General features: G+C 52.0%; 1 protein-coding gene across 1 annotated transcript in view; it reads right to left on the minus strand.

The window, feature by feature from the left end:
* Window positions 1-27,863, minus strand: part of LOC119241953 (uncharacterized) — a 1,281,278-nt gene that overhangs the window by 1,020,262 nt on the left and 233,153 nt on the right. The window contains exon 7 of the mRNA XM_037507637.2: window positions 10,203-10,235. Within this exon, the coding sequence (XP_037363534.2) occupies window positions 10,203-10,235 (33 nt within the window). The remainder of the gene's footprint in view (window positions 1-10,202; window positions 10,236-27,863) is intronic.

Genomic DNA, 27,863 nt, shown 5'->3' on the forward strand with positions numbered 1-27,863 from the left:
TCCCCATCAACACCATCACCACCATCAAGGTCACTGCCAACGTGAAGAGCCACCCTCAGTGTCCTTCACTGCCAGGTACCAACCTATCCGTCCAGCTGATTTAGCAGTCTTGTCCTCTTCTCGCCCTCACCCACATACAGCCCACCCAAAGCCGTGTCCTTGCTGTTTACCAAAATTGTTCCAGACTGACAAACACCCCATGGAGTGAGTATCCAGGATTGTGTCCCCCGATGCTTCTTACTGAACTTAGAGTTGGGGCAAATGGGTGAAGGGGAAGGACGCCACCTGGAAGCCAGCCTAGACCTCCTAAAGAGACCGATGCATCCTACCGGTGTTCACTTTCTCCCTCAAACCCTCTACTTTAGAACTTGGCTAAAAGCACGGTTCGCCCGTCTGTGTATTTTACTAGGGTCACAGCCTCCTCAAAAGATGGAAATGTGTCCTGTTCATTTTAAGCTACCAGGGTCTAAATGAGTCGCTAGCAAATAGTGGCTGCTCTTTAAGCTTGTGGAATCAACACATGCCCCCTCAAAGAGGCCCATCTGCTAATACACATGTAGCCCGTTGGGTTCCAGAATCCCAAGCCCAGCCTGGATCCCAGTCACAGCCCCGTCTCTTCCTCCCCCACCTAGAGCCAGCACCCCTATTGTTCTCTCAGGGCGCCCCATGGTTCCCCACGCCTTCTCTAGCCCTTGGCAAAGCTTTGTCCTTGGCCTGCGAGTGTGCCAAGTTTCTCTCTGCCCCCCGGGCTGGTTCTGAACATCCCACTGCTCCCTTCCATGGCCGCAGCTCCAAGCCCCTCTCATCTCTGTGGATGCCCCACCCCCCGCCACGGATTGAGTCCCTGGCTCCTTTGCCACTGACAGCACTTGCCGAACCCTTGGAATTATGCACCATCACAGGCTGACAGGCTGGAGCTCTGCTGCTCAGCCTAATTTGGTGCCTGGAGTCTGGGAGCCAGAGTGAAATATGAGGCCGGGAGCACATCTTTTGATCTAAACTAGTCATAAGGTTGGAATGTAGGATGCTAGGGAAATAAATGGTGTCGAAACTGTAGGGAATAATTTATGGTGTGGGAATGGGTTTTGTGATCACAAAATCTTGAAAGTCAATGAGGTGATGGAGCTGTAGCAGGGCAAGGCTGGGAAGAAGACACGTGTCAGAGGAGGGAGACCAAGTTTCTCTCCCAGCCTTGGGAGGTCCAGGCTGCGCCTCTGAGCAGTGGGAGGTGGGTCCTGGCTTCATTCCTCATCACCTCCACTGGCTTGGGGGTCAAACAGTCCTGGGCATGACTCCTAAACCCCCCATCATCAACTTGACTCATTTAACCAGCCACGGGAGCCTGGTTTTCTCATCTGTGAAATAGAATAACAGCACTTACTTCCTAGGCTACTTACTGTAAGGGTGAAACTCATTAAGGCATATCCAGCGATGTGGAGAGTGCCCGGCCTATGATCGGATGCTAACTAAAAGTTAACTTTTTGTGGGGCTACTCTTCCATCAACCCAGTTTCCATGCACCCCTGGTGATATCCTTCTAACTTCTTCCCGAAACCTCACAGATAGCAGATGCCCGATTTTTTATTTCCTGATAGAAGCACTTGAAAGAGAAATTGAAAAAACTGCTCCTCTTGTCCAGGGACCCTTCATTAATTCCTATGGAGCAAAGTGCTTCTGGAAGATTCTAGAACAACTGCATCCATTCTGTTTCAAGGCTACAAGCTGGTTCTAGTTGACACCCCAGCTATTTCTTAATGTAGTGTAGAATGGGTTCCCAATGATGCTAAGGTCACAACTTCTACCAGCCCGTACGAAGGGCTCCCCATGCCTCAGTGACATGCCGACTGCTGCCCATACCTCGTATTAGAGCTCCACACCTTCACAAGAAAGCTATAGGGTATGTTCTTTAATTGTCTTCATTCTATGGAGAGGGCAAATGAGGTGCATAAAGTAAGGTGCTGAGTCACACCATGGTAAGGACAGGAGAGACGAGGCGTCAGAGTCAGAGTCGCACCAGGCATTGGCTTCCACGGCCTGAAGGCTCAGCGGCTGCAATCGCAGGGGAGGGAGCCCTGCACTGTAGCCAGACTCATTCAGACACTGGCCCTGCTATTTCATGATTACATAATTTTAGATAAACTGTGTCACCTCCTGGAGCCTCTTTCCTCCTCTGCACATGATGAGCAATGCCCATTCTCAAGGTCATGGCGAAGACAAAGCCACGCCTGGGCTCAGTCCTCACAGGGTGGGTGAAACCAGAGTTCATGGACAGGGCCCAGCTCCTCCTCCCACCCCTGCTGCTTCTGAGGGTCAGTCTGCTGCTTATTTTCCCCCTTAAGCTCCCAGATCCATCACTGTTGCATTTACTTTCAACCCATACATTTCCCTCAGTTGTTCACTGAAGAATGAAGTGATCAGCCACAACCCGTCAAGTTCTTTCTTCTCTTTCAGCTGTATCCACACTTAACCTCCAGCCTATCTTCCTCAGCGGCACCCAGGGACAGCGTCGTTCTCCGTCTAGTCAATGGCACAGCTCTTGACTTGGTGCTGAGCCCTGGAGACACACTGAGGAGAAAGCCGAGCCACGCGCTTTCTACCCTGACCACCTTCCAGCGGGAAACCCGCCCTGTGCTCTGGCCCCATATCCTCAGAGCTCTGTCCTCCAGGTTCTTGGGACATACCCAAGCCTCTGTCCTCCAAAATTCATCTTAACCAGCACCCCTCCGCCCCTGAAAGGTGGTCTCTGTGATGTTTTTTTAATCACATCTTTGCTTTGACTTCTCAAGCTGCCCACACCTCTGTGGCCACCATGACTGTGCATTCACCAAACCAGGTCACCAGCCACGCCTCCTTCTGGACCCACAGAATCCCCCAGTGCCCTCACCTCTTTCTTAAAGCTGTGTGTTTTCTCTGTGGCTTCCAGGAGGCTGTCTGTGCTTGCTCCCATCACTGCGGGCTCCTCCCTGGCTCACGCACTCTAGCACATGTTCCTTGAGCACACACACACACCTCCCATGTGTGCCCTCCTCATAGTCTCCACTTAGTGATGGCCTAACACCTTGTTCGAGGTGCCAGCCGGCATGGTCCCTCCTCTGGGAAGTCTCCACAGATGCCCCACTCGTGTGGAGGCTCATGTATGAGAACAAACCTTCTGAATGTGGAACAGGAATTGTAGGGCTTTGCTCATAGGAGAATGTTGGCCCTCATGCAACCCCCATATTAAAACCACAGCATTGATGATCCCCCCATATGGAAACTACAGCATTGATGATCCCCCCATATTGAAACTACAGCATTGATGAACCCCATGTTGAAACTATAGCATTGGTGATTCCCCATGTTGAAACTACAGTGTTGGTGACCCCCCATATTGAAGCTGCAGTGTTGATGACCCCCCATGTTGAAACTACAGCATTGATGACCCCCATGTTGAAACACAGCATTGAGGATTCCCCCATATTGAAACTACAGCATTGATGACCCCCCATGTTGAAACTACAGCATTGATGACTCCCCACATTGAAACTACAGCATTGGTGACCGCCATATTGAAACCACAGCATTGATGATCCCCCATATTGAAACCACAGCATTGATGATGATCCCCCATATGTAAACCACAGCATTGATGATCCCCCCATGTTGAAACCACAGCATTGATGACCCCTCATGTTGAAACTACAGCATTGATGACTCCCCACATTGAAACTACAGCATTGGTGACCCCCATATTGAAACACAGCATTGGTGACCCCCCCATGTTGAAACTACAGCATTGATGACTCCCCACATTGAAATTACAGCATTGGTGACCCCCATATTGAAACCACAGCATTGATGACCCCTCACATTGAAACTACAGCATTGATGACCAACTATGTTGAAACTACAGCACTGATGACCCCCCCACATTAAAACTACAGCATTGATAAGCCCCCACATTGAAACTACAGTGTTGATTACCCCCATATTGAAGCTACAGCATTGGTGACCCCCATATGGAAACCACAGCATTGATGAGCCCCCCATGTTGAAACCACAGCATTGATGAGCCCTCATGTTGAAACTATAGCATTGATGACTCCCCACATTGAAATTACAGCATTGGTGACCCCCATATTGAAACTACAGCATTAATGACCCCCATCTTGAAACACAGCATTGATGATCCCCCCATATTGAAACAACAGCATTGATGACCCCCATGTTGAAACTACAGCATTGATGACCCCATGTTGAAACTACAGCATTGATGACTCCCCACATTGAAACTACAGCATTGATGACCCCCATATTGAAACCACAGCATTGATGATCCCCCATATGGAAACCACAGCATTGATGATCCCCCATATGGAAACCACAGCATTGATGATCCCCCCATGTTGAAACCACAGCATTGATGACTCCCCACATTGAAACTACAGCATTGGTGACCCCCATATTGAAACACAGCATTGGTGACCCCCCCATGTTGAAGCTACAGCATTGATGACTCCCTGCATTGAAATTACAGCATTGGTGACCCCCATATTGAAACCACAGCATTGATGACCCCCCACATTGAAACTACAGCACTGACGACCCCCCCCATTAAAACTACAGAATTGATAACCCCCCACATTGAAACTACAGTGTTGATTACCCCTATACTGAAGCTACAGCATTGGTGACCCCCCATATTGAAACCACAGCATTGAAGACCCCCCCATATTGAAACTACAGCATTGGTGATCCCCCACATTGAAACTACAGGATTGATGAGCCCCCACATTGAAACTACAGCATTGGTGACCCCCATACTGGACCATACTGAGGCTGTGGGTGCGTGTCAAGGCTGTCTCTGTAGCCCACTGCCCGGTGCTGAGCCTACAACATGGCAGCTGTGACTCCCCTGCCCATCCATTGAAGATGGCCGACCATATCTCCATCTGAGAATTCTGCCCTTAAATTAAGGCCGGATGAGTTTTAAGATTCTTCAAATGTTGTTTTGAGCTGGTTTCAAGGACAGACAAGACTCTCAGGGGGTGATTGGGCAAAATTAGATGAGATCAAGAGAGCTCGTTGGAGAGTATCACTGATCTTAAGTGGACCCTGCCATCCCCATCAACGCGGACGAGGCCACGGGAGAGAACTTCCTCCTGGGAGGGCCCCGCCATGGTGCCAAATCATCACAGCTGGATTTCAAAGCCACGGTCTCAAAATCAGCTTCCAAATAGGTTCTTATTTATCGTCTGGTTTTACACAGAGACAAAGGATGGGCGTGTGCAAGGAAGCGCAGTAAGAGCCGGGAACCCCCACTGTGCCCAGCCACTGCCGGGCTCTGCTAGTGCACACTCACATTTCTATTCAAGTCACCCTTGTGAGGTAGGTTTCACTGTCACCATTGTCCCGGGAGAGACAGGCTTCGCAGGTAAATGACCTTCGCTCTGAGTCACGGAGCTCACGCTCTCCATTTTACTCCTGTGGGGCATCGGCCGGACTCCCCGGGCCTCTCAGGCGCCTCGGGTGGAATGGCCAGGGATGGCCTTTTGTTCACAGCAGAGGCCGCTCGGTCCCTTCTCAAAAGCACTGGTTTCTCTCCAAATGGGTCAGAGTGCTTCCAAGGATTTGCTTCCTCGAGAATCACAGTCGGGACAGAAAAAACAAATGATTCCTTGCCCTGGGATGAAGTTTCCTTCAGCAAGGAAAAGGGGCGGCTGGAGGGCGAAGCCAAGGCCCCGGGCTTGCCACCCACGTGGCCTGCCGTTGCAATTATTTGTGATTGCAGAACCATGATATCAATCAACCTCAGTTCGATTGCTTTGCCATGAGATAGGAGCAAGCCAATTTATCAAAATTGAGGCCTTCCACTGGGTTTATATTGCCATTAAACTATCAACAGGAGATCATTAGGTGAGGCAAGACACCAACTGGTAACTGAGAAGAAATGATTTTTTTCCGACATTCATGCTGGCAACCTCCTCGCTTGGCTGTCAGCTTCACCAACCTGGGGCTGGGCCTTACGTCTGTGTGCTGATGTGCAGTTGGTGGTGGAGAGGACTCAGACGCTGGCATTTGCAATCCAGTGGCTGCGCCCAGGTGACTCGGTTGTCTCTCCGCAGGGCAAGCCTCACGACGATAAATGGAAGGGAAACGTGTATGCATTTGTGTGATAAAACAGGCTTAATGATTCTGAAGGGGAAGGAGTCCACGAGACACACAGTAGCAACTCAGGAACAAAATGGAACCATGCAGGGCCAATTAATGTGCAAATATGTGTGTGCTGAACTTGCATTCCATTCATCATGTGGACATGGAAATTGGGCCATTTATCTGTTATATTATGTATGTGACATCTTAGTTTGGTTCTTACAGGCTGCTCTGGGACAAAGGGCCATGTGCTTTGCGGCGAGCAGAGGGAATTTAAGATAAATTCTTCAGCTGTCATAAGCATTGCCGGGCAGAATTGGTCAGAAGATAAAGCTCTTTCCTCTGCAGGGTTTGAACATTTCTCAACAGTCCTCGTGCCATCTTATTAAAATGGTGTGTGGTGCGGGGAGGGGCGGCATATGCCATGAAAAATCGCTGGCACAAACAGCTCACTGTCGTGTTTTCAAAGTCCAGATTTAGCAAACGTTATTCACATCGCCGCTGTCAGTCTGCAGAGAGAAAGAGGGCTGGCGACGCTATTCATTCTCCCCGAGTCTGTGGGTTTGTAATTCTTCTTGTCTCCCTTTAACCAATGACTCCTCCACAGGTGGGGTTTGTTCTGCTTAAATTACAACTGTGTGTACTTAGGGGGAAAGTCGCAGGCGGAGGAAAAGAACCTCGTAGGAGCGCTTTCCCAGAACCACTATTATTTACCTAACAGGACCTGCCACGAATACGGATTGGACGTTGCTTTGATGAATTGCCATTAGAAATTCAATTAATAAAAGGTTACCTCCCCGCAGTAGTGCAAAAAATATGATCTGGCTGCAGCAATTACAATTTAGCCTTAGAAACAATGGTTAGGAGAAAGATGGGTTTTTTTTTTTTTTTTTCCTAAACCTGGTCCATCTGGGAAAGAAGAATTTGAGGTAAAAATGAATGAAAGAAGAGAGGAAGGAATGGGTGAATGAGTGCATGCATTCGTGAGTGGATGAGTGACTGAAGAAATGAATGAGTGAATGGATGAATAAGTGAATGAGTGAATGAATGGGTGCATGAAAGGGTGAGTGAACTTAGGTTCATTCTGCCAGCAGCCTGGTCTCCGTGCCGAGCTTTCCTACACTTCTCCACTTTGCCCACCTGATCACCGTTTTCATCATCCTGTTTCATACTCTGTTTTCCTTTTCCATCTATTATTATTACCATGCACAGTTTTTGCCCAGCAGCCTTCTTCCCGTGGTATGTAAATGGCCCACCACAGCCATGTACGCTTACACGGGAGCACAGCTTCGGAGATATGCATGATTTGGCAATTCGGTCATCGTGTGGTCTTTGTGGGGTGCAAATACACGAGCCTTGGCACTGTGATACGGTCCACCATTGACCGGAATGCCAGGTGACACGTGACTCTATCAAGGGCCCGCATCGTATGTGCAGAGCTCCTTGGAGCTCACATACACAGTCACCTGTGCCGCCACTCCAGGTGAAGATGTGTGCTGTGTCCACTCCCCAGGAAGGGCTCTTGTGCCCCCAAGTTAGTCAGCATCTCCCAGGGGCGACTCTGATCTTCAGAGACCAGGGCTGTTTCTACTTGTGTATAAATGAAATCATACAGGATATATATTTTTGCTCAAACTTGGTTTTCCATTCCACATTATGCCTTGGAGGTCCACAAGGCTCTCGTCTATCCATAGGTGTTTCTTTTTGATTGTTGTCTTATATTCCACTGCAGGAGGATGTCACAGTTTATTATCCTGCCATGGGCATGTGTTTTGTCTCCAGTCTGGGGCTATAATAAGCTTCTAGGAAAATTCCTGTATGTGATTGTAGAGGACATAGCATTCATTTCTTTCGGGCACACAAGTGGGAATGAAATTGCTAGATCATTAAGCATTATTTTGCCAGTGTTGAAAGTATTTCAACCCTCTAAAACTTCTTTTCTAAATCTGAAAAGGGTGATAAATATCCTGCCGTATGTGATTTCTGTGAAATTGAAAAGGGGCACATGGGTAAAGGTGTTTTATTGTTGACTGATTGTTCTACCAAAGGCGGCACCAACGTGAGGCTGTGTCCACAAGAAAGAAGAAAGGCGGAGGCTCGCAGACACAGCTCCTGGGTGGCAGTGACCACAGAGGCCCAGGACAGAGTCAGGTATGTTCCAGAAGGCAGAGTGAGCCCCTAGAGAATGGCTGGACACCCACCAGGCACCAGAGGTGATGTGGGTGGTGTATGTCTGAGTCTCCCCAAATTCATACACTGGAATCCTAGCCCCCGAGGGGAAGGTATGAGGAGGTGGGCTTTAGGGAGGTGGAAGGTGATGAGGGGGGGGCCCTCATGAATGGGATTAACAGCCTGATAAGAAGAGTCAGGAGCTCCCCACCAGGTGAGTTCACAAGATGACAAACCAGGAAGGGAGCCCTCAGGAAGGGTAGCCCCTCTGCCGGCATCTCAGCCTCGGCCTTCCCAGCCTCCAGAATGGTGAGAAGTAAGTGGCTGTGCCTTAAGCCCAAGAGTCCACACTGCCTGTCACAGTAGGCTGGTTGAGACACATTCCCTATTTCCAAGTACAGTCCTGACCCCAGTTCATGGCCCCCGGCCCCCAGGAGACAGGGGTCAGGGAGAGATGCCTGGGTTTCCTCCCGTGTAAGGTGGAGAGGCCACTCAGGGCTTCCTGAGGATTCTCAAGACGACGCACAGTCTTTGCATGATGAACGGAACACAGGAGGTGTCACATGCACGGAGGCGGGGTCTAGTCATGCAGCCCTGGGGGTCAGCGCCGCGTGGCCATCGTACCGCTCCCAACAACCCCATGTGACGAGCATGTTATTCTCTTTCTGAAATGGAGGAAGGCACTTTGGGTTGACAAGAGACTGGCTCTAGCATTTGGCCCTGCAATCAGTGGGGAGCAGGCGAGGCTGGAGGCTCCATCCCTTTTGCCCTTCCTTCTGCTCCCTGCACCCCAACCCTGACCTACTCTCCAGACCCCCGTCCCCCGTCCCCCAGGCAGCTCAGTGACATCCACACTGTCAGGGCGCACAGCTCCTGGAAAGCACCTGAAGGCCCAGCTACTCCACCCCAGGACCAGACATTTGCCGGGGGCAGGAACCCTGGGCCTCTGCTTCTCCTGTGCTTGGACAAATAATCAAATCAACATCAGGCAGCTCCGTAGGCGCAAAGTCTCACTGAATTACAGGTGCCCCAAGGGCAACGCGGAAAGGGGCGGGCCCTGGGCTTGGGGGCGGGGCCTCACCTGACTGGCCTAGGGCCAGGCTCCATGGCTAGAGGTCTGCTGGGTCAGAGACAGGCTTCTCCAGGGAAGGTTTTGCCAACCGAAAGGCTATTTCTGGCAATAACCCTGGTTCTGAGTCAGGGCCAGTGTTTATTCTAGGCAGTTAAAGGAGCGGCGAGTTCCTCCCAGTCTGCAGGGCTTCAGGGGACCTCAGCTCCAAAGAATCCCCAGGCCAGAGGAGGAAGTCCTGGGGAGTAGCTGGGGTCTTCCCTTGGACACGTCCCCCTGTGTCTTGCCTCATGATGCCAGGTTCGACCTCCATACCCCCACTCATCTGACCATCTCAGCTATCATGTGGTGGTGCAAGGGCAAACTCTCTTGGCAGCCTGCAGGCCGCTCCCAGCACCAGGCTCCTGCCCGGGCTCTTCCCACATAGGAACGGGGCCCAGACGGCTCCTTCACCCCAGGTGTGTCTTGGAGGTGGCGGTAAAAATGCCAGGTATGACTCCCCTTGACAGCACACAGCAGCGGAGGGCTCACCAAAGCCAGGCCAGACTCATCAATGCACATGAAGAGAAAGCCTGGCATACCCGGTACACACAGGCAGGAGCCCTGGGTGTGCGACCTCAGCCTTCTTAACCAGCCCCCGGGCGCGCAGCAACCCCAGGGCTGCTTGGGCCCTGCCAGTCCCGAACCCAGCACCTCAGAAACCAGCTGATCACACAGCATGCACACTCGTGAGGCAGCTGAGCGGGGAGCCAAGTGGACACCCACGTCACCTCATCACAAAGAAAACCACTTCAAAATGTCCTCCAGAGGGACAGCAAAACCACAGTTCCTACCTCAGCGTTGCTGGCAGCCAGGCTGGTGGAAACCTGCAAGTGAGAGGAAAATGACATTAGTATTGACGCGACGAGAAGGTAATTGGATTAATTGTCTCTTTAAAGGAGCTGGCATCAATAATATGTGAGGACCCAAGGGGCCAATGGGTGCCAATCACGCATACACAAGTGCACACACAAAGCACACACACCTACATGTGAACACACCTGCACATAGACACAACACACACAACACACATGCACACACACAATGCATGTGCAATGTCTGCACATACCTGCAAATGCACACATGCACACACAGCACACTCCTGCACACACCTGCACTTGCACACACCTGCATGTGTTCACACCTACACATGCACACACAACACACACCTGCATACCTGCAAATGCACATATGCACACACAAGGCACACAGCACACTCCTGCACATGCACACAGCTGTGTGTACATACCTGAACAAGCACACACCTGCATGTGAACACACCTGTACATGCACACACAACACACACCTGCATGCACATGCACATGACATACACCTGCATAGACATGCAGATGCACATGTGCACATGATGCACACACAACACACACAGCTGCATACACTTGCAGATGCACATATGCACACACAACACACCTGCACGTGCACATACAATGCACACATCTGCACACACATCACACCTGTGTAGGCATACTCACGCTCACGCAATGCACATACAACAAACACACACGTGCACACACGCAGGTACTTTTGCTTCTACCAAGCACTGAATCAAGATTTGATTTTCCAGCCCTGTGTATAAGGTGAAGAGGATAATTAATATTTTCAACACATTATAACAATCTTGCCAGGAAAAAAAAGGGGGTGGGCTGTGTGCAATGCCCGTGCACAGATAATGATTAAATGAACACTGAAAAAGCAAAGGCATTCAAGAGATTTTGGTGGTTTTCTCCCTTCAAGTTTCAAGTCTGTTTATGAGAAGCTCTGGGTAAAAGCTGAGACTAGTGACAACAACCTTCTTTGTTCAAAATGCCTAAAAATATCGTGAAATAAAGAGCTGTGGCAAGTTCTTGACATTTATTGTCTTATTTAATCCCCAGAAACACTCTTATTGTCCCCATTGCATCAGTGACAACCATAGACTTAAAAAGGCTAATTTTCTAAGTCCAGAAAGTGATTAAGGAGAGGAAATGATATTCAAAATCAAGATAAGTCATCCAGACGTCCAAACACCTAATCACTAGCCCATTCTGTATCAACAGATTGTATACAGACCTGCCCCCCACAACCATCACTCAGATATTTGTAGGAGTTTCCTATCTAAAAGCAGGTAAGTTGTTTTGTTTTTCCTGATAACTCAAGGAATTTTTGCTCTGAAATTTTCTAACTTACCCAGAAGACTGAATTGGCCGTCCTCAGCCATACTGCCTTCCCAGACAGTAGGATTAAACTGTGTGCCCCCACCCCCAATTCATGAAAGGTTAACCCCCAATGTGAAGGGGACTTTGGAGGCAATCAAGTTGAGATGAGGTTATGAGGGTGGGGCCCTAATGATGGGATTAGTGCCCCTGCATCCTCAGGCACGAGTCCTATTGCTCTCTGGTTCTCTAGCTCAAGTTCTCCCTCTCTCTCCCCCACCCCCTCCCTCTCTCTCTCCATGCATGGAGGAAAGGCCAGCAAGAAGGCAGCATCCTGACCCCAAAAGCAAAGGAAACAAGAGAAAAATAAAAATGGGACTATATCAAATTTAAGAGTTTCTGATCAGCAAAAAAAAAAAAGTTGTCCACAGGATGAAAACACACCCTACTGAATGGGAGACATCTGCGCATCATACATCCAACAAGGGGCTAACAGCCAAGGTTTACAAGGAACTCATACAATTCAACAACAACAACAAATCCAACAACCTAGTCACAGAAATGGGCAGGAGATCTGAATAGACACTTCTCCAAAGAACACACAGATGCCCACCAGGCACATAGGACAGTGCTCACCATCATTTATTGCAGGGAGATGCAAATCAAAACCACAGTGACGTATCATTTTGCCCGTGTGGCTTATGTCTAGAAGCAACGAGCGCTGGGGTCGATGTGGAGAAAGAGGAACCTTTGCCTATGATGGGAATGTAAATTAGTGCTAACACTTTGGAAAGCAGGTACCTCAAAATTTTAAAAGTAGAACTACTGTACAAACCGGTAATCCCACTTTTGGGTATCTACCTGGAGAATATGAAATCATTAACTCAAAGAGATAGATGCACCCCAATGTTTATTGGCGCATTATTCACCATAGTAAGATATGGAAAAACCTAATCGCCCATTGATAGATGAACAGATCAAGAAGATATGGTGTCAATACACAATGGAATGCTGCTCAGCTATAAAAAATGATGAAATGTTGCCATTTTTAGTAAAATGGAATTATACTGATTGAAATAAATCTAAAGAAGAAAGACAATAGGTGATCTCACCTATATGTGGAATATAAGAAAACAAAGGACAGATAAAACAATCAACCAGTGGACTTTGATAACAGAACTGCAGTTACTAGAGGGGCAGATAGTGAGAGTGGTTTAATGGATGGTGGTAGGGTTTTTTTAATCACATTTATTACTTACAATAAATTACATTTATGGGCCTCCCTGGTGGCGCAAGGGGTTAAGCACCACACTGTGAAGCAATTTGCAGCCTCTGCAGCACAAGTTCGATCCATGGCCAGCCAGGGAGCTACCCAGATGGCACAGCAGACCTCTCCTGTCTCCCCGCTGCTCCCCTCAGCAGTGTGTTTCAGTCAGTCTGCCTGTTCTGTTCCCCACTCTGTCTCTGGTGATCCTCTCACGCCCCCCCCCACACTTCTGGCCTGTACCCCAGCTCTTGTATGCATAAATAAATAAATCTTAAAAAAAATACATTTGTATTTTTATTATTTTGCTTAATATAAATCAATAGCTGTTCCTGGGGGGAGAATACAAGAAGCTGGCATCCAGAGCCCAAAGAGAGAGTTCTCACCATACGCCGACCCTGCCGGTCTTCTAGTCTCCAAAACTGAGAAATAAATTCCTGCTGTTTAATCCACCCAGTCTATGTGCTTGGCTATGGCAGTCCAAGCAAAGACATGCACCCACACCAGCTCACGGCCGTGAGTCCCACGAAGGGCTTAGGAAAGCAAGGATTCCTGTGTTAGCTGACCAGCTCCGGTGGCTCATGCTAGCCCAGCTTCCAGCACTGCCTCTCCCACGCACACCCCCTGCCTTTTGACCAGCCAGCCTTCACATAAGCCATTCACCCCAGGAGCAGCTCAGAGCGAGCTTGCTGTCCCCTGCACTGCTTTCATGCCTCATTAGCCTCCTAAACGGGAGGCCAGCCTTCAGACTGACCTCAGCCGAGAGTCCATTAGCTGAGTGACCCACACCCAGCCCTGGAGGAAGTTTCCAGGTGTGATGAATGTCAGGGGACAGGGGAGGCTGCCCCCTTTCAGAGCAGGGGCTGGGAGAGTAGTGATTCCCAAGCAAGGGGCTACAGATCCCTTGACCACATAACCTAAAGAGCGTGTGCGAGCGCATGAGCAGGCATGGAAGGGGTGAGTGTGATGTCCAGTGGCGCCAGGTCTCAGCAGACTCTGCTGGCTCAGGGAGCATGAGGGTAGCAGGGAGTGTGAGGGAGGCAGATGTCAGCTGACTACCCCAACATCCTCCACTTCATCACGTAGTGTGCATCTCTAACTTTGTGTATCTGAGGTCGTGCAATCCCTCTCATCCTTCACCTATTTTCGATAAACATGCACGAGCACGCACAAGCCCATGTCTTTCACCTCCTTTCAACAAACACACACAAACACAGGCGAGGCTAGATCACAATTCATCAACTCATTGCAGCACTGCACGTAACTACTTTCCTAAACGAAATGTTCTTAAGTTCATAGATAAGAGAACGGTGAAAATACAAAGTCTGAACACCCAGTTGCCTACAGGGAACAAGTAATAAAAGTATATAAAGTGGGCCACCCGGGGCCTCCCTGGGGCACAGCAGGTTGAGCACAGCGCTGTGAAGCTGTCTGCAGCCTCTGCAGCGCAGGTTCGATTCCCGGCCAGCCAGGGAGATTCCCACATGACGCAGCAGACCTCTTCTGTCTCGCCCGCTGCTCCCCCTAGCAGTGTACTTCGGTCCTTCTGCCTGTTCTGCTCCCCGCTCTGTCTCTGGTGAGTCCTCTCACCCTCCCACGCCTCTGGCCTGTACCCCAGCTATTATATAAATAAAAATCTTTAAAAATAAAAATAAAGTGGGCCACCTGTAAGACAATAGGGAATGGTGGGGCCTGTGGGGAAGCTGGAGACTGCCTGCTCCACCTAAGCCATTTGCAATCCTTTCGTAACAGGCAAAATGGGGTTCCTGCCAAACAAGACACATCTGTGGTCTGGATGTGGTTTCTGGACTCCCAGTGTATGGTCCTCTGAGCCAGATCAGTGATGATATTTCCATATTATAAAATCTTAAGCTTCAGTGACAATGAATGGGGCGGAGACTAATGTTCTGATGTGGGAAAAACTCAACCTGGACTGTTAATGATGGAGAAATCATGAACGAGGATAAATAATGTGTGTCCCCATTAGACATCCCTCCGCCCCCTCCTCCCTCTTCCCCCCACCCCAGGAACAATGTCTGCAAAGCAAGATGACAAAAGGTTTACCTCTCAGGAGGAAATTGGAACTTGACTGGGACCTGATGGATTGAAGGTCATGGGGAAGCTGCTTTTCCTGAATTGTAATTTTTCACGGAGATTGTATCCATGTATTATTTGTCACATTAAATGCAAAACTAAATTTTGAGAAAAAGCTTCCCCATGCCTCAATGCTAAGAGGAGTGTCCACAGACATGTTGGCTTTTTTTGCTCATTGAGGAGGGGACAAAACACTGTCCCCTCAGTTTGTATTTATGGGGATGTGGAGTAAAAGGCGGGTCACGCGGTAATGCAACAGGGAGCAGCGGCGCTTGCGGCCAATCATTTCATTTATGATGTATCGCGCCCTATTTTAGACAGATATGGGAAAAGCAAAGCGTGAACTATACTGAGGAACTTCTAGGTGACGAGGGCTCTCTACACTGCACTGTGGTGAATTTGACAGTCCCAGTTTGTTTTGTTTTTTGTTTGTTTGTTTTCAGTGCCAACACACATAGCTCAGGGCTTACTCGGGAATGTGGCACCCACCGACCTCAGGGCCCTTCTACTCTGCTGTCACGCGTCGGGCAGTGCACACGGATGGCAGAGGCCAGCCAGCTGGAAAGCAAGGGCTCTTTCAAGGCGGCAGACACCAGGCTGAGATGCTCGGCTTTCATCTTGTCCGTGGCAGCCACCGTCAGAGGGTTCCCGGCAGGGGGCCGTCATGATTAGAGCCGTGTTTGAGGTGGGCCATTCTGTGGACCAGCACAGGGCACAGGAGGGAGGCAGGGAGGCCCAGCAGGACACTCCATACAGCTTCGGGCCAGTATTTCCATCCCTTTAATCGTCTTCCCTCCTTTTCCGTCTCTGTGCATGTGTTTGAAGTTGCAACAGCTAATATTAGGGGTGCCCTCCTCGCTTGTACTAGGACCTCAGGGTTCGTGATCCCTGGTGACACTCACCTCTACCCCAGGAGTGGGTTCTCAGGCCACTTCTTCAGAAGGGGAAAGTGAGGCTAGAATAAGTATCTTCCCTGAGGCCATGCTAGAAGCTCCAGGGACAAGGTTTGAACCCACATCAGACTCCAAAACTGTCCTCAAAGCCCCCACAGGGATTTTGCCCACACAGTGGGGACATGGATCCCCTCCCAGGAGTCCTGCCAGGACCGAGTTCATGGACAAGGGGAGCTGGCCCCTCAGACAGCACACTGGTCTTCCTCTGCGCTGTGTCTGTGGGCTCACCATAGCCAGGGCGGTGTAGCTCCAGGCTAGTCAGTCTTCTGTGCTGAGCATTTTGGGGTACCCTATGTGACTTCAGCAGATGTCAGTGGTAGACAGGTCTCTTTTGGTTGCCAGGGAAAGAAGTACCACAAAATAATGCTTCCGCCAACACAGGTGTGCATGCATCTCTTTGAATTAGTGTTTGCATTCTTGGGTTAACACCCAGGAGTGGGGTCACTGGATCACAGGGTACCCCAGTCTTGATTGTTATGCTGCTGAACAGAAACCAGACTTTTGTAGGCAAGCATGGTGGAGTAGACACAGATGTCGAAGTATAGGTTGAACTATAAAACCTATACAGTGTTTTAAACCAACATTCCTTCAATTAAAAGGCTTTCAAAGGGACTAATACTAAAAAATCTACCTCGCTGCCTTTTTGGCATGAATTCCCTGAAAATGTCTGGCCTAGACCCGGGAAGGGAGACTTCTCAGCCTGGGGTAAGTTTGGTGCAGTGACAGGCGTAACCCTGATATTCTGCAGCCACCGCCCCGTGTTTGAGGGAGCAGCGTGGGAACAGACTTCCCAAAGGGGTATTTCTGAAGGCAGGTACCCCCGCCCTGCACCTGTCCACTCCTGGTCCCAGGCAGATGTGGCTCTGGCCCCTGAGCTGCTGCACACAGACCCAATTTTGAAATGTAAGAGTTGAAAAAAGGAAAGAGCCCAATCACAGGTGACGTCCAACACCTGCCGCCCAAATTCTGTAGGCTCCAGACATGCCCAATGAATAAACGTCTCTTAAAATCCTTCTAGAAAATGCACAGGGTTTCTCTTTAATAACTCTGTCAGAAATGAAATATTTACACGCGCTTGCTTCAGAATTCTGGCAGCTTGTAACCTAAGAATAGTTTTACTTATGGTGTTGAATGATTGCCTTGGGTCTATCATGCTGGTAATTCTGAGAGGCGCAAGAGGCCGCAGGGGTAGGGGGCCGAGGAAAAGCCACTCAGGCCGGGAAGCTGAGCTGGACAGTCTGACAAATCTCTGCCCTTGGTTTGCCCTTGAAGGTGGTATCTTAGGAAGTTTCCCGCAGTCACAGCACAGGGCTGATGGGTGTCTGAGCTGTGACGAGCCCATCAGTCACCCTGACGTGTGCTGGAAACACCGAGATTGTAAACATTATCTGAAACTTAATTACGAGGCAGAGAGGAGGCCGGCTGCGTGAGCAGGGAGCTCTGGGCTCACCTACCTTTCCCCACCCTCCCTGTCACTTTCGCAAAGGTGACCAGCCCCACCGCTTTCCAAAGATCCTCTGGTTCCTTTGCCTGTCCAGGCTGCAAGGTTAAAAAGGGCTCCTAGGAAGCTTCTGTTTTCAAGTGTAGCTCAAGCAACTGCAGACATTGCTAAACATCTTTAAAAGACCTTCTTTCCCTTCATCTGGGAACTCTGTTCCCGGGATCCCCTTCTAAGGACATACTGGAGATACAGCAAAGACATGTGGCACAAAATGCCTAGGAACATTTTATTTTATTGGGGTAACATTGGTTTACAATGTTGTTTGTTTCCGAAGTATAGGGTCACCCCTTTCAGATGCAGTTGCCACACCACACCCATCCCCAAAGCACCCTCACACCTCCGCCTTGTCCACTGCGCTACCTCCCCACTCTGTGCTCACCCTGCCACCCGTGGCAGCTGCAGTCCCATGTTAGCTTTCTAGGGTTCCATAGTTTGGTTTTGTTTTTTTAATAATTTTTTTAAGATTTATTTATTTATTTATATAAACACTGGGTACAGTCAGAAGCGCGGGAGGGTGAGAGAATTCACCAGAGCCAGAGCGGGGAGCAGAGCAGGCAGAAGGACCGAAGGACACTGCTGAGGGGAGCAGCGGGCGGCAGGAGAGGTCTGCGCGCCATGCGGGACCCTCCTCCGGTGGCCGGGGAGCAGCCGGGGATCGAACCGGCGCTGCAGAGGCTGTGGGCAGCTTCGCAACCTAGTGCTCAACTGCTGCTCCACCGGGGAGGCCCCATAGTTTGGTTTTATCTGACCCTTTGTTTGGAGTCTCCATATTCCACATAGAAGTGACACCATCTGGTATGTCTTTCTCCTTCTGACTTATTTCATTTAGCACCGTCTCCTGCAGCTCCCACCATGCTGCCACAAATGGCAAGAGTTCCTTGTCTGAGATCTGAATGCTACCCCACTGTGTACACATCCCTCACCCTCCTGATCCATGGTCTTCACCAGGCCCATAGGTGATCTCGTTGCTTGACTGCTGTAAATAATGCTGCAGTGACATGGGAGAACAGGTTTCCCTTCAAAACAGCAACCCTTTGTTCTTTGGGTAGATACCAAGGAGCGGAATTGCTGGGTCATCTGTTGATCCAATTTTTAGTCTTTTGAGGACGCTCCATACTGTTTTCCATGGGGGCCGGACCAGCATACATCCCCGCCCACAGAGTATGAAGGTTCTTTTTTCTCCATATCCTCACTGGTACACGCTATGTCTGATCTTTTTAAATATGGACCATCCTCACAAGTGTGAGGTGGCATCTAATTGTGGCTTTGACTTGCATTTCCCTGATGAAAAGTGACGATGAACACTTTTTCGTGTGACTGTTGACCATCTGTAACAGGTCTTCTTTGGAGACATGATGTTTAGCTCCTCTGCCCATTTTTTGGCCAGGTTATTTTCTTTTTGTTGAATTGTATGTGTTCTTTGTAGATCTTGGATACTGGTCCCTTGTCAGATACGTGGTGTGCAAATATCTTGAAACGTTTTTGTAATGGAAAACAAAAAACAATTGGAAACCACCTGGTTGCCCAACAATGGGGGAATGGACTGATTTGAGGCACCCCCTTTCCATGGACCAAAGGGGTGGTCAGGCAACATTTGGAGTAACAAAGAAAAATGCTTATGTGTTAAGAAATAAAGACAGAATATGTGACATGTACGACGCAATCTCAATTCTGTTCATCCATGCAGAAACATGAATGGAGGAAATCCCAACAAAACCAACGTAACTATTTCTCTTTGGGAGGCAAAACGGAGTATCTCTTTGCTCTCTTTTCAGTATTTTCCCAGTTTTCTCTAATAAATTAATGCTCAGAAAGCCACTACTTAGATATCATCTCTTTCTGGGACGTCCTTTCAAACATTCTACCCATTCTCCTAGTGATGTTGGTGCTTCTAGGGCAAGTCTGGGCTGTGTGACCCCAAATGAGTCCAGACTGTCCGGTGCATGTCCTGTGTCAGTTGCGCTGGGAATCTGGCCCGTGTGCATCCCTTTGTTCTCACAGCCTGCCATCCTAGCAGTGTTACAGGAACTAAGAGCCCCGATAAGTTAAGGGGAAATGGAGGCTAAACAGTTAAATTGCTTTGACTCCAGCACACAAAAGAAAAAAATGTACCTAACTTTCTCTTTGAGGTTTGTATTCACAGACACAGTTTATTTGCACATGATCTGGTCTGAGCAAGTGGAACAACCAACCTTGAGCTGAGCCCCAAGGTCAGCCAGAGCCAAGAAACTGCAAACACAGAGAAAGGGGGGGTGTACCCAGAGGAAGGGCTCCCTGAACAGAAATAATTCAATTTTGTTATCTGAATTAAAGCCTCTTCATACATCGTCACTGCCCTGTAACCAGCCGATGAACTTTAGTTAAGTCGTCATTTTCCATCCAATAAAATTTAAGTCCTTTGCTCTCAACCCTGTTCATCAAAAACTTCTGAAACCTCATCCTCTTTCTTAATCTGGGAGGCAGATTTGAATTTATCTCCTGTCTCCTCCCCAGCTGATTCACGACAAAGCTGCTTCTTTTCTTAAACTCTGGTGCCATAATAATCTCACCCGTGCACACGGGGTAGCGGGCCACTGAGCATGATGGGGCAGTTTCCCAGACAGCGTGACAATTAAGAGGCAGGGTGGGCATGTGACCCTGGGTTGGCCTGACTCCAAATGCCGCCCCAGCTCTCCTTCAGCATGAGCCACAAGAAGAGGTACAAGAGTGTGTCCCACCAGCACCAAGACCTATGGCCACAGCACCTGGGGCCCATCCATGGAGACACCTTCCCTCAGGCTGAAAAGCTGCAGCTGCAGCCTCTGCGTGTGCTTTGAAAATGCCTGTGCAGCTGGGAAGGTTCTAGGGCATAACATCCGCTCAAGGCCACCAGGAGGGGTTAGGGAAGCACACCCTGGCCTGGGGGTGTTGCTGGTGGGATGCTGGGCACAATGTATAACCCAAGGCACAACATCTTCATTTCCTTTTCGAGAACTTGCCTCTCCCGATTTTGCACGGCCTCCCCGAGGTGGGGGCAGGGCCTTTTCCTATGGTGAGTGTTGAAGGGGCAGATCTAGGGGTCTTAATGCCCCTGATCACAGGGGGCTCATCAACAGCTGCTGCCCAGGGTCCAGCCCCAGGAACCACTGTCCTGGCCGGGGCTGGATCCAGAGAGGGCGTCCCGACCTCTCCCACACCAAGGGCGGCTGCAGAATGCATTTCCCTTCTTCCAAGGTGTGAAAACTCTATGCTATTCTCACCCAGGAGCTCTTCGGGGACCAGGCTGAGACTGGACTTGAGTCAACCCACATCTCTGCGCAGAAGACGCATCCCACATCTGCTCTGACAGGCTCCTCCTAAGAGCGCTGTCAGCACCCGCTTGCCCCAGAGCCACATCTCAGCTCCACCTCGGGAGACTGAATCCTGCAAGGAGGGCAGCGGCCCTGGGCCCAGGCGGGAGGAGCGGCCGGTGGAGGTGGGGCGGCGGGCGTGGACAAGGCCAGGAGAGCTGGAAACGTCCAATGGGCATCAACAAAAGGGGAAAGGCGAGTTACCTATGGCCACCCTGTGCACTATGAGAAAAAAGAATTCTGTTCTCACCACTTTTGCACATCATCTCCACCTCACAAGCCTGTGAGGCAGATTCTTACTGCCCCCAATTTTTAAAAAACGGTCAGGAGGAGGTAATTAGCCCCAAGGCAGGCCGTGGAGGAAGGAGGCTTGAAAGCAGGTGGTCGCCATCAGCCCGTGTGTTCTCACTATTTCAAACGACCTGCACCTGGGCAAACAATGCCCCCCCCCCACCCCGCAATGCTGCCCCCACGCACCCACACCTCCGAACCCCCCGAGGAGACCCCACCTCTGGTTCCCCTGTCACCCTTGAAAGGCCTTATCTCTGCGCTTCCCGCACAAGCTCAACATGGAACAGAAACTTGGTCATTGCCACGGCCAGGCTGGGCCGGCTGGCGGCCATTTTCCCTATTACCTTGTCCTGCGTGGTGACCTCTGAGTAGTCCAACTTCCTCGGCAGGGTTTTAGATGCCCCTGGCAGACTGGGGACGGAGGGACGCTGCAGCAGCCCAGCCTTGTGGAGAAAAGGCTGAGAGCAAATGCCAGAGCTCCCGGGTCTCGCGCGGTGGGCCCTTCCGGGGCGGCCTCTGAAGGTTAAAGGTGCAGCGCCCACTGTGTGCCCTGCAAAGCCGGCTCTTTCCGCCTGGGGCTGGGCGGGCTGAATGGACTCAGGGCCCTCTTGCCTGGCATTACACAATCGAGGGTAACCGTCACAGGCTGTTATCAGGGTGTAACAGAGTGGTCCCCAGGAAAGGGGGAGGTTCCAGGTTCCCTGCCCCACCCAAGGGAGGGTGGAGCTGAGCAGGGATTGAAGAAGCTGCAGAGGAGACTGAGGAAGGAAGGAAGCAGGATGGAGCCAGAAGGAGCCCTGGAGGAGGCGCATGGAGCCGAGAGACACGTGAAGAGACTGCGCTTGCCTTTTGGTCGTGGACGGGGTGACACAGATGTGGGTGAGACCCGTGGGGAGGTGACAATGGCGGTTTTTGACTTGATTTTCATTTTGCTCTTTTCCTCCCAGACTTGTCTGGTTGTTTCTGACCCTATTCTGTGGTCCCCACTGGAAGCTGCTTTAGACTTGGGGCAGGCTCTGGGGCCTTGCTCTAGGCCGATCCCATTTGGATGGAGTTGTACCCACGAGGGGACGGGTCACTTTGGTGCTTGATTTAGAAACTAGATTCTTTGCCTTTCCTGTGTTGTTTCCTAGTTGTATTAAAGTTCCTTTTCATTAAAGCCTCATATGTTGTGTGTTGATGCGGCGGATGGCAGAACCTCTTTAGAGCAGGCAGATTTGCAGGGTCTGGACTGCCCCTCCCTGCCCTGGAACATCATAACAGAATCTGGGGCCACAGTCCAGGGTCATGGGCTGGTTTCTGGAAGTCCATGAGTGACGTGTGCGAAGGAGGGATGGAGAGGGCCCAGGGTGGCAGAGGTGGGCTGGGTGACTCAGCACACGGAAGTGGAGCGCCCACGGACTCGGGGGTTGGGGTGCCCACGTGGGGCTGGGCTCAGAATGAGGCGCCTCTGCCCAGCAGCAGGAATCACGGTGTCACCCTCCCCTCCAGCTGGCTGCAGCCCTGCGAACGCAGCCTCTGCAGGGTGGCCTCTCCTCGCCTTCTCTCCAGGGCCGCTGACGGTCCCCCATCTCGTGGTTCGAACCTGAACTCACACCAGCCTGGGGCCCTTGGGAGGTGGTTGGGGGAGGAGGCCCAAGAGGGTGGGGGTTGCAGTCACCAGCCTGGCTCCACTGCTGCCGCCTCTAGCTCCCCGTGTGCACTGCAGCAAGCGGCTTCGCCTGTGCTCGTCTCCTCACCTGTAGGCTGGGGATGACACAGGGCCCTTTAAGGAGTAAAGGTGTGATGCAAGCGAGACATTTAGGGCAGGGCCTGTCATTGTCCATCGTCCCTGAGTGTTTGCTGCAGCTGCAGGTCGGGAACCTGGGGCACTGTGAGCACAGGATCCTAGCAATGGGTTTTTGTCTCTGCGTCCTCCTGGTGACTGGTTCAAGGGGGATGGGGGGGTGGGGGACACGGTGCGTGTGTAGCCATGTGCTCTTAATACCCTCCACACCACTGTCACTGTTTCTTTGTCATTGCCAGCACCGACTCTCCCCTGCCTCCCGCCGCCTGTCCCCTCTGAGCGGGATCCTCAGCCCCATCCGCTTCCTCCCTCCCTCAGCTCAGCCCAAGCACCATCCTCTCCTGTCTGGGTAAGAGGGATGAGACCACTTAACCAGCTAATTGAAAGTCCCCATCCCCTCTTAGCCACTGGGGTTGCAGAGCGACTGAGAGCCCAGATCCCAGCCTGGGTTCAGAGTAAATAGGATTACCTGGGGTGGTGGGGACTGGTGGAGACAGAAGGTGTTTCAAAACTTAATCAAAAATTAATTAGAAAGAGAAACAAGCCAAAGGACAAACATCTGCGAGCAGCTGATGTGCGAAGGCAAACAAATCTGCGGGTAACGCTCATCCGAGTTGGGAGCCGGACCCCGCTGCGCCACGCCAGGAGGGGCTGCAGCGCTTTGAGGGGAACAAAAGCCCCCGCGTGTGCTTCCCGGGAACACACGACAGTGCAGCCCGCTCCAGAGGCGCCGGGGGAGGATCCCACATGGGGGCAGCGACAGAGAAGCTCTTAAATCACCATCAGAATGTGTGTTAAGGAGGGGCCCTGGAGCAGAGGAAAGCCCCTGAGGGCTCGGGGTCCTTGCCTGCCCCCCACCTCTGCGCCCAAATGGGATTAGTGCCTCCAGCAGTTTCAGATCCAGAGAGCCAAGATGGAGAACTAGGTCCAGGAGACCAGGGGCTGTGGCTGCAGGGAAGGCCTGGGAGTCGGGCCCAGGAAGGCTTTTGGGGAGAAATCAGGCACTTGGAAGTGAGTGAAAGCAGATGTGTGGGTGCCCCCAGGGTCCCCAACCCCCCACCAGATCAGTGCCAGCGCCTGCCGGCCAGCTTGGCAGCTTCCTGACCCCTGAGTGCCCGCGGCAGGCAGAAGGGGTCAGCACAAGTGCTGGGAGTGCCTGGCCCCTGGGTGGGGCGACTCAGAGACGGTCCAGGGGTAGCCCCTGGAGGGGGTCGTCCCACTGGAGTCCCTGCGTCAGCCTCCTCCCCACCCCGCCTGTAGGGCAAGTGAACATGGTCCTGCCTTTAAACCACTGGCCTCTGTGGCCATCACCTGCGGCCCTGATTGTGCTAATGCAGAGGCACCCACGGGCACGGGGCACGCGTGTCTGATGGTGGGCCTGGACCGTGGTGTGGGCCCACGTGCATGTGCACACCGGAGGCCGCGATCTGCAGGCGGCCTCACACAGAGATGGCTGCGGCCAAGAATGGCTGTGAGAGGGTGAGACCACAGTCCACGCCAGAGAGCCCCAAGGAAAGAGCACAGAGATCCGCAGGGGCCCAGGCGCTGCCCCTGCCGCCTTGTTACATCTGCGGGGTGATGCCCAGGCCTTCAAGATTCTCCTTCAAGCTGCCTGAACCGACAGTGGACCCACCCGGCCCGGGGTGGTTGCAAAACACTCTGCCTGCTACCCCAAACCACCTCCCAAATCAGCCACTGGCACTCAGAGCCTTGTCTGAGGGTCCGCGGGGAGGATTCAACTAGACACCAGACCGCCTGGGGGAGGGGAAGTGGACTGAGAGGGCTGATCCGTGACTTTGCCAGACAAGGGGCTGTGTCCAGACCTGTCCCCAGACCAGCCAGGCCCCCCAGGCACGCCGAGACCGCGGGTCTCCTGTGGAGTCCACCCTGCTGACCTTGCACAGTCACCTCCCAGAGTCACGTAACCCCTGAAATGCAGGCACTCCGTGGCTCTTGAATCAGGGCCCCTGTAGGGTAAAGAAAATGTCAGGCTTTTCTGCCCTCCCGCCATCAGGATAGATGACGAATCCTTGAGGTCCCGAATGCATGCCTGATGGCGGCACCTGGAGCAGGGTGTGGGCCTAGGGAGATGGGATTCACCTGGGCCGAGACTGGGCTTTTAAGGGCGGCGTCACGGGGACGCCAGGAGAAGCCAAAGAAGCCAAGAAGCCGAAGGAGGGGCCGAGGGAGAAGCCAAGAAGCAGAAGCAGAGAACGCTAGAGAGCCCAGAGAGTGCGGATTTGCTGGGGGCTGGGAGGCTGGCAGGCCCCCAACACCCCTACCTGCCGTGTACCTGGTAGTCCCAATAAAAGCCTGCAAAACCACTGAGGACTCTGACTCCTTTACCCAGTCTGCTGGATCAGAAAACCTGCACTGTGGTCCATTCCTGGCCTTACAGCCCCCCATAAAGGAAGCTGAAACCTCAGACTAGAGCTAAACACCATCCCCAACTGTGCCTCCTGCCCCGCCCCCACCAGCCCTTGTTCTAACCAGCTCCTGCCCCGCCTCCCAACCAGTAGCATCACCTGCGCCAGGAAGCCTTCCCTGAGCGTAGGTGACACCCACAGCAACAGATGCTCCCCCCATTACCATGGAGATGACAGCACAGGGTTGGGTGGGGTGAGCTGGTGGTTCAGGGGCAGTGCCAAGCTAGACCAGACTCTTAACCTCAAAAGCCTGGGTCTGTGGGCTTTGGGTGGTTCCTGACCCGGAATCCAGTGTGCTGCGCATGCACATGCCTGACAGAAGCTCCTCTGCTTTTACCAGATTTCAAAAGCTTTTCAGATCCCAGAAAATGGCCAGCCAGAGCCCTGGGCTGGGAGCTCCTCTCGGCCAGGTGAGACCTCAGTGACTCCTGTATGCCCGGGGCCAGCCGGAGACCCGGACAATCTCACCCTGTAGGCCTTGGTCTCAATGACCTCATGCCAACCCTAAGAGACCCCCATGCCGGGCAAAGGGCCAAGGAGCCTGCGCTGTGAGCGGCCCTGCCCCAGACCACACAGCCGAGGCCTGCTGCGGCATGGAGGCCGGAGAGCTCCGGCAGCTGTCAGCCAAGAGAGGGTCACAGAGGGACTGACTCTGCTCGTTGTTACCTTGTCCCACGGCTCTGAGGCGGCCCCTGCAGGGACCCCCAACGAACCACAACCTCGGGTGAGGCCTGACTGCACCAGGTCTGCCTCATTTCTCCTCTCACACAGCACCTGAGCGCCTGGGAGACCTGGGGACAGCTCTCTCTCCTGTAACATCTGCAAATGCGTTTTAACCCTGTAAGACAAGCCGCATTTATCTGTAGATCTTAAATTATTTTTACAAGTAAGGAAACTGAGCCCCGGAAGTTTCCGAGGCTTTGCCAAGGCCCAGGCCCCATCCCTTCCCGGCAAGTCCCCCTTATGTCCCCCCAAAGCCTGTGAGTTTTCCACTCCAGTGAGCTTCCCTGGCATCGGGACAGTCCATTTCAGCCCTCGGATGACTCCCAGAGAACAGCCTGGCCCTCACACCATCATTTCGGGACTCCCCATCCCGTGCTGAGAGGGCTCCGGGGTCAGCACCCACCACGGGCTGGGCTCGCAGGCGCAGGCCGCGGGGATGGAGACAGACTGACGGCCATCTGTCCCGGCTGCTCTGCGGGCCCGAGCCCAAGCGCACTAATTGATTTATCAGCTAAGGATGCAGTTGGAGCATGGCCGGGCTGTTTGCAAAAGCATCCTTGCCCAGGGCTCCCCTCCGCCTGGGCAGCTGGGGGAGCGGCCTTGCGGGAGCCCTTTCAGGGGCTGTGCGCTCGGCTCTTTGCTTCCACACTGCACAAGGACGGTGGGACAGGCCATCCCCCGCCTGGGAGGCCCCGCATTAGTAAGAAGCAGCTGGAACTCTGACCTCGGAGGCGGCCGAGCATGGGGCAGGGATAGGGGCTTGCCGGCCCTCCAGATGGGCCATGTCCTGGCTCCACCGGTCATGGCTTCTGCCACCTGGGGTGCCACATGTCATCGCCCGAGCTGCCAGGCTTCCACCTTCCTCCCCAGCGGGGGACAGAAAGTCTTCCCCACTAAGTGACAGTCAGTGATCAAGGAGACAGTCTGGTTAATAAATGATCGCTGACCGTGTATCTACAGTGGAATATTACTCAGCAATCAAAAAGATAAACTCATGCTGTTCTCAGCAACATGGATGGAGCTGGCAGGGATCATACTCAGCGAAATAAGCCGGAAAGAAAAAGAAAAGTATCCAGTGGTTTCACTTAGAGGAGGAATGTAGAGGAACCAAATAAAGGATGAGGGAAAATAAAGTAATTATAATAAATTTAAAATCAAAATCAGCAGGCGACGATAAATCAGAGACGTTCCGCAGGGGAGGAGGGGCACAAGGGACTGAGGGGGCGGTGGGAATTCCACGGGGACTGCGCCTGCGAGGAGAAAGCAGGCATTGTACAAAAATGAAGAATGATGTAAAAAATATGCAAAATAAAATAAATAAATATAAGTTAAAAAAAATCACTGACTTATAAGCCAGACAGCAGAGGCATGAAGCAAGCTTCCTGGAGGCACCTTTCACCAGCTGCTTCCCCATCGGGTCAAGATGGAAAGCAGAGGGAGCTAAGTATGGGGTGCCCCCTTCTCCCCTGCCTCCCCCTCAACTCGGAAACCATTAGGGGGCATCAGCCATGAGCCAAAGCCGCCCCAAGCACCGCACTCCTACCACATTCCCCCGGGGGGATGGCCCCCCACTTCGTCTGTGATGGTCACGTCCAACGCCGACCAACCACTGAACCCTTGAAATGTGTGTCAGGCCGCCGAGGACAGAGTTTCTACCTGATCCCACATCGTGCATTTATATCCACACGGCCACCGACCTGCCAGGCCGGCTGCAGATGCGGCGAAAGAGGGCAGCTCAGTGACCTTGGGCGAGGCCCAGCAGCCCAGGTCATCAGCCGAGCGCAGGTAGGGGGGGCCGGGGTCCACACGTGTCAGTCTCCCTGGCGTCCCAGCGAAAGCCAGCGGTGGCCATGCTGGGAGAGGACATGCAAACCCAGGTCTGAAACACAAGACGGGCTGGGAGAAATATCCCCAGCGCTGGAGAATTGCCCAGAAGAA

The sequence above is a fragment of the Talpa occidentalis genome, unplaced genomic scaffold (assembly GCF_014898055.3).
Source record: "Talpa occidentalis isolate TD23 unplaced genomic scaffold, MPIMG_talOcc4v2.1 talOcc4.12, whole genome shotgun sequence".
Taxonomy (NCBI): domain Eukaryota; kingdom Metazoa; phylum Chordata; class Mammalia; order Eulipotyphla; family Talpidae; genus Talpa; species Talpa occidentalis.